Source organism: Macrotis lagotis, chromosome X (genome assembly GCF_037893015.1).
Source record: "Macrotis lagotis isolate mMagLag1 chromosome X, bilby.v1.9.chrom.fasta, whole genome shotgun sequence".
Classification (NCBI taxonomy): domain Eukaryota; kingdom Metazoa; phylum Chordata; class Mammalia; order Peramelemorphia; family Peramelidae; genus Macrotis; species Macrotis lagotis.
The window spans coordinates 95402622-95420182 of NC_133666.1; the positions used below are offsets into that span (position 1 = coordinate 95402622).

The 17561-nt window shown below is 35.4% G+C and overlaps 1 protein-coding gene across 16 annotated transcripts in view; it reads right to left on the minus strand.

Moving 5' to 3' along the window:
• The window catches only part of SUSD1 (sushi domain containing 1), a 396750-nt gene that overhangs the window by 82909 nt on the left and 296280 nt on the right, over positions 1 to 17561 (minus strand). For 14 of the 16 annotated variants that reach the window (XR_012472619.1, XM_074207538.1, XM_074207542.1 and 11 more), the window contains one exon: positions 7081 to 7174. The exons of 1 other annotated variant lie outside the window; for it this stretch is intronic. Coding sequence is in view for 14 of the 15 variants with exons in the window: in XM_074207538.1 (XP_074063639.1) it covers positions 7081 to 7174 (94 nt within the window). In the remaining variant the exon portion in view is untranslated. Of the gene's footprint in view, positions 1 to 7080; positions 7175 to 16927; positions 17244 to 17561 lie in introns of those variants that run through there. One more of the 16 variants, XM_074207540.1, reaches the window with a different exon arrangement.

Below are 17561 nucleotides of genomic sequence, written 5' to 3' on the forward strand. Positions count from 1 at the left end.
ACGCAGGACCTGGATGCATCAACTTTAAGGGATCAAAGGGCCTGGAACGAGATATTTCGAAGAGCATGGAGCTTGGAATACAGCCAAGAATCTACTTTCCTGCAAAGCTGAGCCTTCTCTTCCAGGGAAAAAGATGGACATTTAACGAAATGGAAGGATTCCAAAAATTTCTGATGAAAAGACCAGAGCTAAACAGAAAATTTGGATATCAAAAAGGAGGTTCAAGAGACACATGAAAAGGTAAAAAAGGGGGGAGGGGGTAAAAGGAAAAAAATGCAATCCAGCAAGTTGAAACTGGCTATATCCCAGCATGGGGGGGGGGGGGGGTAGAGACTCTCATAAATCCTGAGAAATGTAACTCTAACAGAGAGAATATACCTAGCCAGAAATGATGGATATCCATGACCTATCCATGAGACTGATATCTAATGGGATGTAACTGACTTTAACTCCACTGGGGAGAAAGACTCTAATAACTCTCAGGAATTTTGACTCTATTCAACAGAATATACTGAACTAGAAGGGACAGACACTCAGAATTTTCTATGACTTAGATAGAATGATCTAAAAAACAACACACTACCTCCCTAAAAAGGTGGACAGGAAAGAAACGGGAGGAGGGAGGGGACTGAATGGGACAAATCTCATTACACTAAGAGGTACAAAAAACCTGTGGTAATAGAGGGGAAGAAGGGAGTAGAGGAGAAACACCTGAATCTTCTTCTCATCAGACTTGGCTTAAAGTCAACCTACACATAATCAGTTAACTTATAAAACATCTAACCTTTCAAGAAGTAAAAGGGGAAAAGGGGAGGGGGGACAGAGAAAGGGAAGGGGAGTGGAGGAAATAAGGGGAAATAACAAAAGGAAGGGAAGGGAACAGCGAAAGGGGAAAGAAAGGGGAGGGTGTGATACAGGAGGGCAAATACACTGAAGGGGGTGGTATTCAAAAACAAAATACTGGGGAATATGGATAAAAGGGGGGGAAAGGGGAAAAATACAAACAGAGGGAAGATAGCACAGAGGGCAATAAAGAATTAGTAATCATAACCTTGAATGTGAATGGGATGAACTCTCCCTTGAAACGTAAGCAAATACCAGAGTGGATTAAAAACCAGAATCCTACAATATGCTGCTTACAAGAAACTCATTTGAAGCAGAGAGATACATATAGAGTAAAGGTAAAAGGTTGGAGCAAAATATATTTTGCTTCAGCTGAAGTAAAAAAAGCAGGGGTAGCAATCCTTATCTCAGACAAAGCAGCAGCAAAAATAGATAGCTTTAAAAGAGATAAGGAAGGAAACTTTATCCTCCTAAAAGGTACCATAGACAATAAAGTCATTTCAATATTGAATATATATGCACCCAGTGGGACAGCATCCAAATTCTTAGAGGAGAAGCTGAAAGAATCACAGGAAGACATAGACAGCAAAACTCTACTAGTAGGAGACCTCAACCTCCTGCTATCAGATCTAGATAAATCAAATCATAAAACAAACAAGAAAGAAATTAGGGAGGTAAATAGATTGTTAGAAAAATTAGATATGGTAGACTTATGGAGGAAACTGAATGGGGATAGGAAGGAATATACCTTTTTCTCTGCAGTACATGGAACTTATACAAAAATTGACCATGTACTAGGACATAAAAACCTAATGATCAACTGCAGAAAGGCAGAAATAGTGAATACATCTTTCTCAGATCACAATGCAATAAAATTCATATGCAATCCTGGGTCAAGGAGATATAGACCCAGAGCAAATTGGAAACTGAATAACCTCATCTTAAAAAATGAGTGGACCAAAAAACAAATTATAGAAAGAATTAACCATTTTATCCTAGATAATGATAATAATGAAACAACATACCAAAACCTATGGGATTCATTCAAAGCAACTCTCAGGGGATATATTATAGCTCTAAATGCTTATATGAATAAATTGGAGAAAGAAGAAATCAATGAACTAAACATGCAACTAAAAAAATTAGAGAAAGAACAAATCAAAAATCCACAATCAAATACCAAATTAGAAATTTTAAAAATTAAAGGAGAAATTAATAAAATTGAAAGCAAAAAAACTATTGAATTAATAAATAAAACCAAAAGTTGGTATTATGAAAAAACCAATAAAATTGATAAACTTCTGGTCAATCTGATTAAAAAAAAGAAAGAAGAAAACCAAATTGCTCATATTATAAATGAAAAAGGTGAACTCACCACCAATGAGGAGGAAATTAAAGTAATAATCCAAAATTATTTTGCCCAACTTTATGCCAATAAATTTGATAATCTAAGTGAAATGGATGAATATTTACAAAAATATAAGTTGCCCAGGTTAAATGAAGAAGAGATTAAATACCTGAACAACCCTATCTCAGAAAAAGAAATTCAAAAAGCCATTAGTGAACTACCTAAAAAAAAAATTCTCCAGGGCCTGATGGATTAACAGGTGAATTTTACCAAACATTTAAGGAACAATTGGTTCCAATCCTATATAAACTCTTTGGAAAAATAAGGAAAGATGGAACTCTGCCTAACTCTTTCTATGAAATCAATATGGTACTGTTACCTAAACCAGGAAGAGTTAAAACAGAGAAAGAAAATTATAGACCTATTTCCCTGATGAATATAGATGCAAAAATCCTAAATAAAATCTTAGCAAAATGACTACAACAAGTCATCACTAGGATAATACATTATGATCAAGTAGGATTTATTCCAGGAATGCAGGTTTGGTTCAATATTAGGAAAACTGTTAGTATACTCAATTCTATCAATAACAAACCTATCAGAAACCATATGATCATATCAATAGATGTTGAAAAAGCTTTTGACAAAATACAGCATCCATTCCTATTAAAAACGCTAGAGAGTGTAGGAATAAATGGACTGTTCCTTAAAATAATGAGCAGTATCTATCTGAAACCATCAACAAGCATTATGCTCAATGGGGAGAGTCTAGAGCCGTTCCCAATAAGATCAGGGGTTAAACAAGGGTGCCCATTATCACCACTACTATTCAATATTGTATTAGAAATGTTAGCATCAGCAATTAGAGAAGAAAAAGAAATTAAAGGAATTAGAATTGGGTAGGAAGAGACAGAACTCTCACTATTCGCAGATGACATGATGGTCTACCTAGAGAATCCCAAGAAATCATCTAAAAAACTACTGGAAACAATTAGCAATTTTAGCAATGTTGCAGGTTATAAAATAAACCCCCATAAATCCTCTACTTTCCTATATATGACTAGCAAGAAACAGCAGGAAGAGCTAGAAAGAGAAATTCCATTTAAAGAAACCTCAGAGAGTGCAAAATACTTGGGAGTCTATTTGCCAAGACAGACTCAGAATCTTTTTGAAAACAATTATAAAACACTTCTCATACAAATTAAATCTGATTTAAATAACTGGGTAAATATCAACTGCTCATGGATAGGTACAGTTAATATAATAAAAATGACAATTCTACCAAAACTAAACTATCTGTTTAGTGCCCTACCAATCAAAATTCCAAAAAATTACTTTAATGAGCTAGAAAAAATTGTAAGTAAATTCATATGTAGAAATAAAAAGTCAAGAATTGCCAGGAGCTTAATGAAAAAAAAATGCAAATGAACGTGGCTTAGCACTACCCGATCTAAAAGTATATTATAAAGCATCAATCATCAAAACTGTTTGGTATTGGCTAAGAAATAGAGTGGTGGACCAGTGGAATAGACTAGGTGTAAAAGCAGGAGAGGATTATAGTAATCTGCTCTTTGATAAACCCAAAGAGTCAGGCCACCAGGATAAAAACTCCCTCTTTGATAAAAAACTGCTGGGATAATTGGAAGTTAGTATGGAAGAAACTTTGATTAGACCAACACCTCATACCCTTTACCAAGATAAGATCCAAATGGTTACAGGACACAGACATAAAAAACAATACTATAAGCAAATTAGAAGATCAAGGACTAGTTTACCTGTCAGATCTATGGAAAGGGGAGCAGTTTATGACTAAGGAAGAGTTGGAGAACATCACTAAAAACCAATTAGATGATTTCAATTACATTAAATTAAAAGTTTTTACACAGATAAAACCAATGTAATCAAGACCAAAAGAAAAGTGGTAAATTGGGAAGCAATCTTTACAACTAATGATTCTGACAAAGGACTCATTTCTAAAATATACAGAGAACTGAGTCATATTTTTAAAACAAAAAGCCATTCCCCAATTGACAAATGGTCAAAGGATATGCAAAGGCAATTTACAGATGAGGAGATCAAAGCAATCCATAGCCATATGAAAAAAATGCTCTAAATCATTAATTATTAGAGAAATGCAAATTAAAGCTTCGCTGAGGTACCACCTCACACCTCTCAGATTGGCCAGTATGACCAGGAAGGATAATGATCATTGTTGGAAGGGATGTGGGAAATCTGGGACACTATTACACTGTTGGTGGAGCTGTGAACTCATCCAACCCTTCTGGAGAGCTATTTGGAACTATGCCCAAAGGGCAACAAAAATGTGCATACCCTTTGACCCAGCAATACCACTAATACCACTACTGGGTCTATACCCTGAAGAGATGAGGAAAAAGGGTAAAAACGTTACTTGTACAAAAATATTTATAGCAGCCCTGTTTGTGGTGGCAAAGAATTGGAAATCCAGTAAATGTCCTTCAATTGGGGAATGGTTTAGCAAACTGTGGTATATGTATGTCATGGAACACTATTGTTCTATTAGAAACCAGGAGGGAAGGGATTTCAGGGAAACCTGGAGGGATTTGCATGAACTGATGCTGAGTGAAATGAGCAGAACCAGAAAAACACTGTACACCCTAACAGCAACATGGGAGTGATGTTCAACCTTGAAGGACTTGCTCATTCCATCAGTGCAACAATTGGGAACAATTTTTGGCTGTCTGCAAAGGAGAGTACCATCTGTATCCAGATAAGGAGCTGTGGAGTTTGAACAAAGTACAATTCGGGAAAAAAAACCCCAGATGTCTTATGGTTTGATCTGGTTACCTCTGAGAATTCTATTCTCTTTAAAGATATGATTTCTCTCTCATCACACCCAATTTGGATTGAGGTACAACATGGAAACAAAGTAAAGACTGATGGAGTGCTATCTGTGGGGTGGGGGTGGGGGGAGGGAAGCAAGATTGGGGGAAAACTGTAAAACTCAAATAATATCTTTAATGAAAATTTAAAAAAAGAAAAAATAATATTGAATATTTTCAATTGAATAATTAAATAATAAGAATATGTTCCATCACATTCAAATACCACAATTTGTTCAGTCATTCCCATTGTTGAGCATCTCTTCAATTTCCTATTCTTACCCCTATGAAAAGAGCCACTATAAATATTCTTATACATGTGGGGTTTTTACCCTTTTTGCAATCTTTTTGTGATACAGACCTAGTAGTGGTGTTTCTGGATCAAAGGGTATGCATAGTTTTATTTCCCTTTGTATATAATTCCAAAGTGCTCTCCAGAAAGGGTGGATCAGTTCACAACTTGACAAAAAATGCATTAGTGTCCCAATTTTCCCACATCCCCTCCAACATTAATCATCTTCCTTTTTAATCATATTGGTCAATCTAATAGGGCAAAGTGGTACTACCTTAGAGTTGTTTTAATTTCCATTTCTCTAATCAATAATGATTTACAACATTTTTTCAAATGACTATAGATAGCTTTAATTTCTTCATTTGAGAATTACCTTTTCATATTCTTTGACCATTTTTCTATATCTATATTTCTTTATTAGAAACTCTAGTTGCAAAAATTGTTTCCCAATTTATTGCTTTCTTTTTAATTGAGGGGTTATATTTGTGGGGGGGGGGGGGATCAATGGGGTTATGTGACTTGCCCAAAGTCATATAGCTAGCAAATATCAAAGGCTCGACTTGAACTCAGGTCCTCTGATTCCAGGGTCAGTGCTCTAACTGCCACCTAGCTGTCCCTACTGCTCCTTTTGATCTTGGCTGCATTGGTTTTATTTGTGGAAAACTTTTCAATTTAATATAATCAAAATTAGTCAATTTGTCTTTTATAATATTCTCTATCTCTTATGTCTAAATACTGTACCCATTTTGACCCTATCTTGGTAAAGGGTATGAGATGTAGGTCTTTGCCTAATTTCTGCCATTCTTCAATTCCTTTTAACAAAAACATCAATTCGACAAACCTATTGAGTGTAATACAATATGCTAAGCAAAGGGGGATATAAAGCTTAACAGTCTACAGTAACTCTTGGGGGGGGGGGGAATGGAAGAGGGACAGACTTTCATTAAGCATCTACTATGTGCCACTTTATAAATATTACCTTATTTGATTCTCACCACAATATTGCAAGGTAAATCCTAAGATTATCACCCTCTTTATAGCAGAGGAAACTAAGGCAGACTTACCCAGTACATGTCAAAGACTGGATTTAAATTTAGAAATTCATGACTCAGGCTCATTATTCTATCCACTGAATTACCCAGCTGCCCCAGGGGGCTTCCAATCTAATAATGTGAGTAAAAAGCATACACTAATACAGAAAAGTATGAATGTATAGAAAAACAAAACACCATATGAGAGCATTCAAAGGAATCAATGATTACTTCTTTCTGAGAATCCAGGAAAATACCATGGCAGAGATGGCCACTTAGATAAACTTTGAAGCATGGTGGTATTTCCTTGCAGGGAGATAATAGGAGAATGCGTTCCAAGAGTACAGAAGTAAATCCCAAAGGTAAGAAATGTAAGGACATATTTGAAAAATATCAAGCAAATTATATAGACAAGAACATAGGGTACAATATGATGCTGGTTTGGTCCCACTGTCTTATTTTGATTAAATAGATTCTCTTCTGGTCCCTCCTTCATTTTTAGATTGTGAGCTCCTTGAGTCTAAGGATTGTGTTTTGTCTTTTTTGGTGCCCTCAGGATTTATTTAGCACAATATCTGGCACTTAGTAAGCATTTGTTCAATAATTTCCCATATAACAATTCTCTACTTACTAATGTAGAACTTAATAATAAAATCTATACCATATATTGTTTTGTATTCATTTCCAACCTGTTTCTATACCTACCATACAACTGAGAAAGACAGAAGTACTAAGATGACCACTGCAGCCACAGTTCCCAATCCAACACCCAGCAGTTGTGAAAAAGTGAGAGAAGAATCTGAAAGACAAAGGTATAAACTTAGGTAAGCATTAACTAAGTATATCAAAATTCAGTGTGTTTCTCAAACAACTCAAGATAAAGAACTCATTTGCTGAAAAAAAGAAAGTTCAGAATAAGGAACTTGTCAACTAATAGAGAATAGTTAGAAGTTCTCTATTTCATTTTTTCCCATATAAGATTATATTCAATTTTTCTAATAGGCTGCTTTTATTTATAAGCCTTCATCTTTTGCCTTTTAAAATATCACATGCCAAGATCTCCACTTTTATAGTGACAGGTCCAAAATCTTGTATGATGTGATCATTTTTGACTGTTAGCAGTAGCTGCAATTTTACCATGATGTTTTTTTCTAAGAGTTTTTATTTTGAGTTTCCTTCAGAATGTTACCATTATATTCTTTTTATTTTTATTTTTCATCTAGTTCTAAGAGATCTGAGTAGTTTTAATTTATGACTTCTTGAACTATAGTATCCAAGAATTATTTTAAGGGGGAAGATAATTTTCAGGTAGTCTGGTGATTCTTAGATTGTTTCTTCTTGACCTGTTTTCCAGGTCATTTTTTAAAATAAATAATACATTATATATTCTTCTGTTTTCTTTTAAATTTTACTTTTTTAATATTTATGTTAATACTTTAATACTTTCTGTTCATTACTTTTCTTAGTCATTTTATGTTTGGATTATTCTAGTTTTCAAGAAGTTCAATTCTTGAGTAAGGTCTGTCTCATATGGTCTCATAGCAAGATAGAGGTCTAGAGTTATCTCTCAGTGCAGGAAACCTAAAAGCCCTATCCTAGCAGAAAGACTCAGAGCAGCATCTAGATTGAAGTAATTTAAGATGAGACCTCATCTGTCCTGAGGCAATAATACTCCTTGCCATTTTTCTTTCCTAGTTCTCGATTTTGTTTCACCTCTCCTAAAAATTCTCGTCTCTATCTAGGACATTATTTTCCTGAGGCTCTGCTTGAACGTGTTAAGGAATTACATTCTTCTCCTGGGTTTATTCTTTGTGTTACTCTTAATCCAAGGTATCTCTTCATTGTGTTCAGTATTTTCTTTACATAAATTCACAATCTGAAGCTTCGGTTTCCGGATTGCTTGAATTAATCTATACTTCCATTGTCCTGTATGGTATATGTAGGCCCTAAAGTGCTGGTGAAGACTAAGCTCCTGGAGGAAGATCTGGTCTTGTTTCCCGTTGTGTTTTGGGCCCAGTTCTGGATGGGACTGAGGGGCTTAAGTTGTTTAGATGTGGAGTTAGGTGTGGTTGCCTGAATGCTCAACTGGTACTGTCTCCTGCTACAAATGGGCCCTTGAGTTCCAACACTGGACATTATCCTTGTCTCCTGTCTCAGATTTGGATGAGGCTATACTTCTGCCCTAGTCTAGCCCTGTGTCCTGACTTGAAAGGGTCTAGGGTCCCTCAGTATCATCATAACGGACAATAGGCCTGATCCTATTTCCAGCTTAAGACTGAGCCCCTGGGTTATCATATAGCTAGTGATAGTCTAGCTCTTACTCCTGCCTGGAGTGAGATTCTTAACCATATTGATCACACTTCATCTTTTACCTATCACAATTTATTTTCTGTTCAACACTTCCTTAAGATGCTGGCAGTCCTTTTGTTTCATCTTGAACTGGATGGAGGAAACTATATTTTTGTTTGTCTTCATTCTTGTTCCTTCTGATACATTTTTAGAGCTTTGTTAGGGTGTTTCACTATGAGAGATCTGGGTCCTTGTAAGTCTAACATGGCACCATCTTTCCATATTGCCCAAGTGCAAGGATTATTATCTCAAGTTAACTCCTGGGAAATTCATTGTCATAAATTAAACAAGTCAACTTTCACTTTATGCCTGAAATGGTATATATCTTTGTATCTATATTTCTATATTTGGTTCAGCAGATAATTCAGCAAATACTTAAAAAGAAAACTTTGATAGCTTCACCTAACACCCCAACTTTCTTGAAAGAACAAAGTTGATCCCCTCACTACCAGCAATAAATCAATAAGATCCATACTGACATACTCATGTATACAGTTCATGACAAAAGACTTTTGTAATTGTTTGTAATGATTATAATTCAGGTAGCACTGCTGTGTTTTGGAAGAACCAGAGAACTCTTCTTAATGACAACCCTGAAGCAGGAAGAACCAGAGAACTCTTCTTAATGACAACCCTGAAGCACTCTAAGATCTGAAACTGTGAAGCTATTTATAGTGAAGTGTCTAGTGAAGAGAGAGTCTAAAAACTAGAAATCAATATCCCAGTGACTTAAGGAACCAGCGAAAATGATAATGACGTACTTTTCCTATTGGGACTTGAGTCTCAGCACCTGGGAGAAAAAAAAAATCCATCTTGAATGGAGTCAATTTGCTGTGAATATCTCAAATCCAGTTTAATTTCCAAGCTGCACCTGCGTCTCTCATGGGACTTCTACCACCCTTCCCTATTGACTTGATTAGACTTCTAATATCTTGGCTAAAAGCAATTAAAGTGAGTCTAGAAATATCAAGGAACTCTTTGCAGTACCTCTGAAACAAAAGCGTTTTCAAGTTAAGTAACTGAATAACAGCCATCATAAGATGTCATCCCTGCTGAAGAGCCTTTTTGAACACCTGGGCCCCAAATAGCAACCAAAACAGGAAGAAACTCGCATGACTTGTATGACCGATTCTATTCATTTAGTGATTTTAAAATGATTAGTAAAATAACAATCTGGTCCCTTTTAGTAACCAAGTTGTAAAATTGAAAAATCATTCACTCTGGTGGAGCTTTAAGTGAATGAGTTTGAAATGAATGTTAAATTCAGGGACTTTCCATGTATTCACTTGGAGAGAAAAATTCAGAGAAACTTGGAGATTTATGCCTCTGGGTCATGAGGTCCTCATAAAAAGAAACTAGAAGAATTGCTTAGCATTAGTATGTGGAGAACAGCAGGAAGGTATTAAGAGGGTAATTAGCATCTTTCTAAATATATGGGAGATAAGTGGAAAGAATATAGAGAAAACAGGGATCAAGAAAAGGCCCTGGAGAATCCTTAGTTTATATAGAGAAGCAATGACCTTTCTCTGGGTATAATGAAAAGCAATGTTTCCCTAAGCTGAGTTTATAAACAGGAAATATTAAAGGTATTTAATTAGAACACAGGATTTGCTATTTTATTCACTCATGATATATTATTTTGAAATAATAACAAAATGATATATTACTTTGAAAATAAAAGAAGTGACTTCTCTTTTTTGTGGTGGTGGTGGTGGTGGTAAAATATATTTGAGGGGAGAAGGTGATACACAAACATTAGGGTTGGATGCAAAAGAAAGTTTACATGGAAGAGATTTTTTTTTTCAGACTATATTTCATCTCAGGTAAACAGAGCTCAGACGCTGGGAGAGCTGTTTGTAATGTTTTGCTTGAACTTAAGGCTTTGCTGCGTATCACATTCTCTAAGACAGGGGTATCCAACATTAGGTTATCTTAGGGCCACATCAAAATAAAATAATTATTCAAGGGCAGCACCCAGGATAAAAAAAAATGCAGTCTGTGTTCAGTGGATGTGGAGCTGCATGAGGGTTCCGGGAACAAGATTTTTAGATATAAATGGTTGTCTCATGACTTCTTAGAAAATGGGGGAACACGCACCATCAATATGACAGGCAAAGGCATGAAACGCAAAAGCAAACAGTGGGTGCATACTGACTAGCCTGCATTGTACAGACAGAATGCATCCCATATATCGATTGAAAATTCTGTGCAATATGTTCCATCTGTAATACTGCTTAAAAACAGCAAAGAAAATCAACATCAACAAGATTGTTTATTAGTGATGGAATTTTTAAAAATCTAATACACAATCCATGTAAATTATTATTTTATTTTTTTCTTTTGTGAATATTAAAAACTACAGGTGGGCCACATAAAATTGCACTGCAGGCACATGGTGGGGAAAGGAGGGGGCTGTATTTTGGACTGTCCTGTTCTAGGACTTTAGTCAATCAATCAACATTTGTCAAGTACCTATTTTGTGCTAAACACTAGATATTCAAAAAGAGGCAAAACAAAATCCCAGTCCTCAAAGAATTCAAAATCTAATGAATGAGACAACATACAAATTTATCCAAATGAAAGAGATACAGGATAAATAAGATAATAAGGAAATAATTAAAAGAAGAAAGGCATTGGAATTAAGAGGGGCTGGAGAAGGTTTCCTATGAAAAATGGGATTTTAGTTGAGGCTTTATTAAAGGAAGCCAGGGAAGCCAGGACAACTTTCTCTGCTTGAGGACAGCCAGAGAAAGTGTTTAGAGCTGAGAGATGGAGAGGCTTATTCATGGAATAGCCAGTAGATTAGTGTCTCTGGATCAAAGTATGTCGCAAGAGATATGATAGGATCATTCAACGAAATATTGTTCACCTGACCAAAAAGCATAGTAGATCCTTGATTTTGGCTTTACCTTAGAGAAGTAATATATATCATTATGGGGAAGTCAGGATTCACTTTTTTAATGAAGTCTTCAGTCTTTGAATGCAGGTCAATCAAGGGCATAAGTGAATATTAATCTCCTTTGGATCTAAACTTTCCTTCATCTTCCCCAGCTACCCCAGCAATCATTTATTTGGGCTTACTTGGGGGAAGAAGAATCATATAACAGGAAAGAGCACTGGACTGAGACTCAAAAAACATCCTTCCAATTCTAGCTATACCATTTATTATTTGTCTGACTATGACTAAGTCATTTAATCCCTCCACTTGGTTTTTGTATTTTTTTAATTTGTTTTGTTTTGTTTTTTAGGTTTTTGCAAGGCAAATGGGTTTAAGTGGCTTGCCCAAGGCCACATATCTAAGTACTTATTAAGTGTCTGAGATGGGATTTGAGCTCAGGTACTGCTGACTCCAGGGCTGGTGCTCTATCCACTGTGCCACCTAGCCACCCCCGGTTTTTGTATTTTTTTAAAAAAAAAGATAATAATATAAAATACTATAATGATTTTTGGAATAATAAAAAACTGTTATCTAAAAAAAAAGATAATATTTGTGTAACCCAGCTCAACATTTTTGTGAGACTTAACTGAGGTAATGTATGTAAAATGTTTGAAAACTCTTGAAAGTACATATAAATAGAAAGTATTATTTTTAAAAATTAATCAATATATGTCCAATTTCTTATATGTAAGGGAATAAGAGTTTATTTATCTAAGACATAGGTCTAATTACGAAGGAAAAACAGGTACTAAGTGGTCTGCTTTTGAGAGTTTTTTGTCTGGGGCATAGCTTTGCTTAAAGTGACAAGCTAAATAGTTACTTAAGATTCAGTCAGAGTTCTGTATCAGAAATTATTCATTGTACATGTGACAAGTCAAAGAATATAAAAATGAATGGGGGCATTGAATATGTTTCAGTGATTTAGATATTGAATAATGGGATAAATTGAAAGTCAATAATTGAAGAAATATGAATGAACACCAGAATTTTTCTATGATTATAGTACATGAGAAAAAAGAATATGAAAATTTGGTTATTAAACTAAAGTGGGATCATTTCCAGAAAGGAACCAGAGTCTGAACCAAGAAAGATAAGAGAGAGATGAAATGGCAAAATTTAGAATTGTGATATAATTGAGAATAGGTATGACTGAGCAAAAGAACAGCTTGGAAGCAAAAAATTAGAGATGTTGCCCAGAAGATCAATTACTTTGACAAAGACTTGCTCAGTGAGGTGTTAGAAAAACACAGCACGGACCAATTCAACTTAGCATAGAGGCATCTGCTCAGCAGAGAGTTTATGTTCATCAAGGCCACATTTCATTATCAGCCTAAGAAGAAAGAAGACATTGATATTTGCAGTCCTGAGTGGAAAGTTATCCCTATCACATAAGCATTTCTCATTTTTGTGTTTCCCTGCCAGGATTATATTAATGTGTACCCTCTCCCCCTCACCCCCCACAGACAAATGTGTTAGTAGGAAAATATGATCCAGATTTATGCATAGATTGTGATGAATTTATTGTTCATGCACTTTTCATATGAATGTTATTATTTTCTTATTATTGCTTTCACCTAATAGTTAAGTAAATGGTTGTATTTGAGGTCTAAATGTGTCATCATTATGAATGTCTGGTTTGGGGTAAATGAAGCTGCTGAAATGACTTAGGATAAATGATTTGAGTGAGATGCTGAGTCATTTAAAAACACAAGACAGCTTTCCAGCTGAGCCTCTTCAACATTTCTGTGTGGCAAGCAGCATTTTGTCATAAAATTATGGAGGGAACCCTAAGGTTTCTCCTTAGTGCGTGAGACAAATCTGGTCCCCTGGCTGCCTTTTCCTCTTTGTGGTTCCTTTTCTGAATAGAGTCCCTAAACAACTTTCTCAAGGTGTACATGAAGTTGGGAGGTCCTGGATCCTGTGAAGAAAACAGTTTGTCAGCAAGGATAACTTCTGCATTGGCAATGACTACAGGGGGCAGCTAGGTGGCACAATGGATAGAGCACCGGCCCTGGAGTCAGGAGGAACTGAGTTCAAATCCAACCTCAGACACAATAATTACCTAGCTGTGTGGTCTTGGGCAAGCCAATTAACCCCATTTGCCTTGCAAAATCCTTTAAAAAAAGAAAAGAAAAAGAAAAGAAAATGACTACAAATATGAGGAGCCCAAACCCCTAGCCTCATGGGCCAGGACTCAAGGACTTTGAGGGAGATATTGCAGAGCTGAGATGAAATTTAAAGGTCTAATCACTAGTCCTGCAAACTGCTTTGTGTTCTGTTTATGCATCAAAGATAACTTAAATTAGAGTAAATTACAGCAAATTATAACTTAAAGTTACTAAATTCTGCTTAACATTTATGTTTGGTTTAAATGACTAAATCCTTGTTCTGTTACTGGAAGCATGAGTCTTGTATCTGTTAGCATTACTTTTGTTAATAAGAAATAAATACCTCTTCCAAACTTGATTTTTATTGTACATTGAAGTACTTTTCTACTCCATATCTGAGGAAACTCTAAGCATGAGTCACAACTTAAATTTTAAATAATTTGTACCAAGGGAATTGATATGGAGAATTTAAGGACCTGAAAAAAATGAGAGAAAGGAAAACATAGCTCTCTTCTCATAAGAGACCTGTATCCCTTATTATTGAACCAGAAATCAAAAGCATGTGTAAGTTCAGAGCAAAGGATATTCTTAACAGATAAGGGAAAGAAAGCAGCTCCCCAATTCTCAGGGATAAACCCCCAATGTTAAAGAAACATTACTGAACTTTTAGGCAATGGACACTATGAGAATAGGTGAGCAGTTATCTCAAGGGTGTTAAGAGAACCAAGTGAGATGATATTGTAAAACACTTTGATATGTTGTTATTTAGTTGTGTATGACTACTCTTTGTGATTCCCATGTGAGGTTTTCTTGTCAAGTATTGAAATGGCTTGTCTTTTTCTTTTCCAACTCCTTTTACAGATGAGGAAACAGGCATACAGGATTGAGTCACCCAGTTAAGAAGTCTCTGAGGCCTAACTTGAACTCATGTGTTCCTAATTCCAGATCTGGTACCCTATCCACTGTGCCACCTCACTGCCCAAAGTGCTATATAACTATTAGTTAATATTATTATTATTAATTAAACAATGCCAGCTATCATAATTTTTACTTTTATCAGTTCAGTCTAAGTCCTTTCTCTGACACTCTCTCTGAGGATACATTAGGAACCATGAAGAAGGAAGGTTACTATATGGAGCTGGTCAAGAAGCACAGCTTTGGAAGGGAATGTGTATCTGTATAATAATAAACCTAAGCAAGGTTGGGGCAATGAAAGAAAGTGGAATCATTTTAGAAGTATTTAACAATAATATTCTTTTAGATTTATATAGTGTTTAGCAGGCTTTCTAATTCTGTTCCCATAACCACCCTTGGATAGGCAATTTGAGTACTTGAGGCATCAAAATCTAGAGATCAATCAGATTCCAAATGCTATTTAGTCCAGGTCCCTTATTTTACAGATGGTGATAAGGAAATTATGATGCAGTGATTCACACTGACTCACAGTCTGACCAATTATTAGTTGTTTGATCCTAAACTCCAGGCTTCAGTTTCCTTATCTTTAAAATGGAGATAACAATGCTAGTATTACCTAAAGGTATACCTTAAAGAAATGCAGGCTTACATTCCATATCATTGCAACAAAGCAAATATCACCATATAGTGAATCACATGAATTTTTTTGTTCTCTAGTGTATAGAAAAACTATGTTTACACTATACTACAGTCTATTAAGTGTACAGTAGTATTATGTCTAAAAATGCACATATCACAGGATTTAGACATCAGGAATGACACCATAGATAAATCAATAGACCAAGAAATACTCTATCAGATCTATGGAAAGGGGATAAATTTATGACCAAACAAGAATTAGAACATATTATAAACTGCAAAATGAATGATTTTGACTATATTAAATTTAAAAGGTTTTGTACCAATAAAATCAATACTGCCAAAATCAGAAGGAAAGCAAGAAGCTGGGAAACAATCTTCACAACTAGGAGTTCTGACAAAGGTCTCATTTCTAAAATATATAGAGAATTGCATTAAATTTATAAGGTCACAAGTCATTCTCCAATTGATAAATGGTCAAAGGATATGAACAATTTTCAAATGAAGAAATTAAAGCTATATATAATCATATTAAAAAGTGCTCCAAATCATTATTTATTAGAAATGCAAATTAAAACAACAATGAGGTGTCACCTCACACCAATCAGATTGGCCAAGATGGGGAAAAGGGAAAAATGATCAATGTTGGAGAGGTTGTGGGAGGATTGGGACATTGATGTGTTGCTGGTGGAGTTGTGAATGGATCCAACCTTTCTGGAGAGCAATATGGAACCATGCCCAGAGATCAATAAAACTGTTCCATACTGGGGGCGGCTAGGTGACGAAGTAAATAGAGCACCAGCCTTGGAGTCAGGAGTACCTGGGTTCAAATCCAACCTCAGACACTTAATAATTACCTAGCTGTGTGGCCTTGGGCAAGCCACTTAACCCCATTGCCTTGAAAAATCTAAAAAAAAAACTGTTCCATACCCTTTGACCCAATTCTAGGCCTATATCCAGAAGAAATTATATAAAAAAGGGAAAAGTCCTAAATGTTCCAAAATATTCATAACAGATCTTTTTGTAGTGGCAAAGAATTGGGAATCGAAGGGATGCCCATCAATTAGGGAATGGCTAAACAAGTTATGGTACATGAATACTATGGAATACTATTGTTCTATATAAGATACCATGAGTGATTCAAGAGAAGCATGGAAAGAGTTACAGGATCTGATGCTGGACAAAGGGAGTAGAATGTACACATTAATAACAACATTGTGAGATGAACAAACTTGATGGAAGCAGCTCCTCAACCATTCAGAGAGCTAGGATAACTTTATTAAACTAGCTATGGACAATGTTATCCCCATCCAGAGGAAGAAAAAGAAAATAAAACAAAATAGACACATACACACGCAAAAAAATACTCAACCCTCCAGAATCTGATGAACACTTTATAAAAATTATCACTTATGTATCTCTTTCCCTTAATCCTAATTCCTCATACCAAAAATAACTAATCTGTAAACATGTTTGTCCAATATGTATGTTCAATGCTAATCTGACTGTTTGCATTGAGGGGAGGGGGTGGGAAGGGAGGGAGGGAGGAAATTTTGTACTATAAAAATATGCATGTGCATATGGATGAAAATAAATAAAAATATTTAAAAATAAAAATGTACATATCTTTATTTAAAAATATTTCAGGGCTAAAAAAATGCTGGCCATAATCTGAACCTTCAGCAAATTATAATCTTTAACAGTAGAGGGGCTTGTCTCAATGTAGATGGTTGCTGACTGATCAAGGTGGTGGTTGTTGAAGGCTGGTGCTTGTGGCAATTTCTTCAACTAATAATGGATAATAAACAATAATGAAGTTTGCCAAACTCTTCCTTTCACTTAAACACTCAGAAGCAAGTCATTGTAGGTTTATTAATTACCCAATTTCAATATTGCTGTGTGTCACCGAATAGGGAGGCCTGAGGAGAGGGAGAAAGAGAATGGGTAGTCAGTGGAATACTGAGAACACAGACATTTAGTTTTGTATGGGTTATCCGGGATGCCCCCAAAAAATTACTAATTGTACTAGGCTCACATACCACAGATTATCATAGCAGATATAATAATAATTTAAAAAGTCTAAAATATTGCAAGTATTTTCAAAACTTGTCATAGAGACACAATATAAGTGCATGCTGCTGGAAAATTCAGTGTCAAAAGATTTGCTTGATACAGGACTGCCACAAGCATTCAATTTGTAAAAAATACTATCTGTGAAAGGATGCTTATATTTTGCA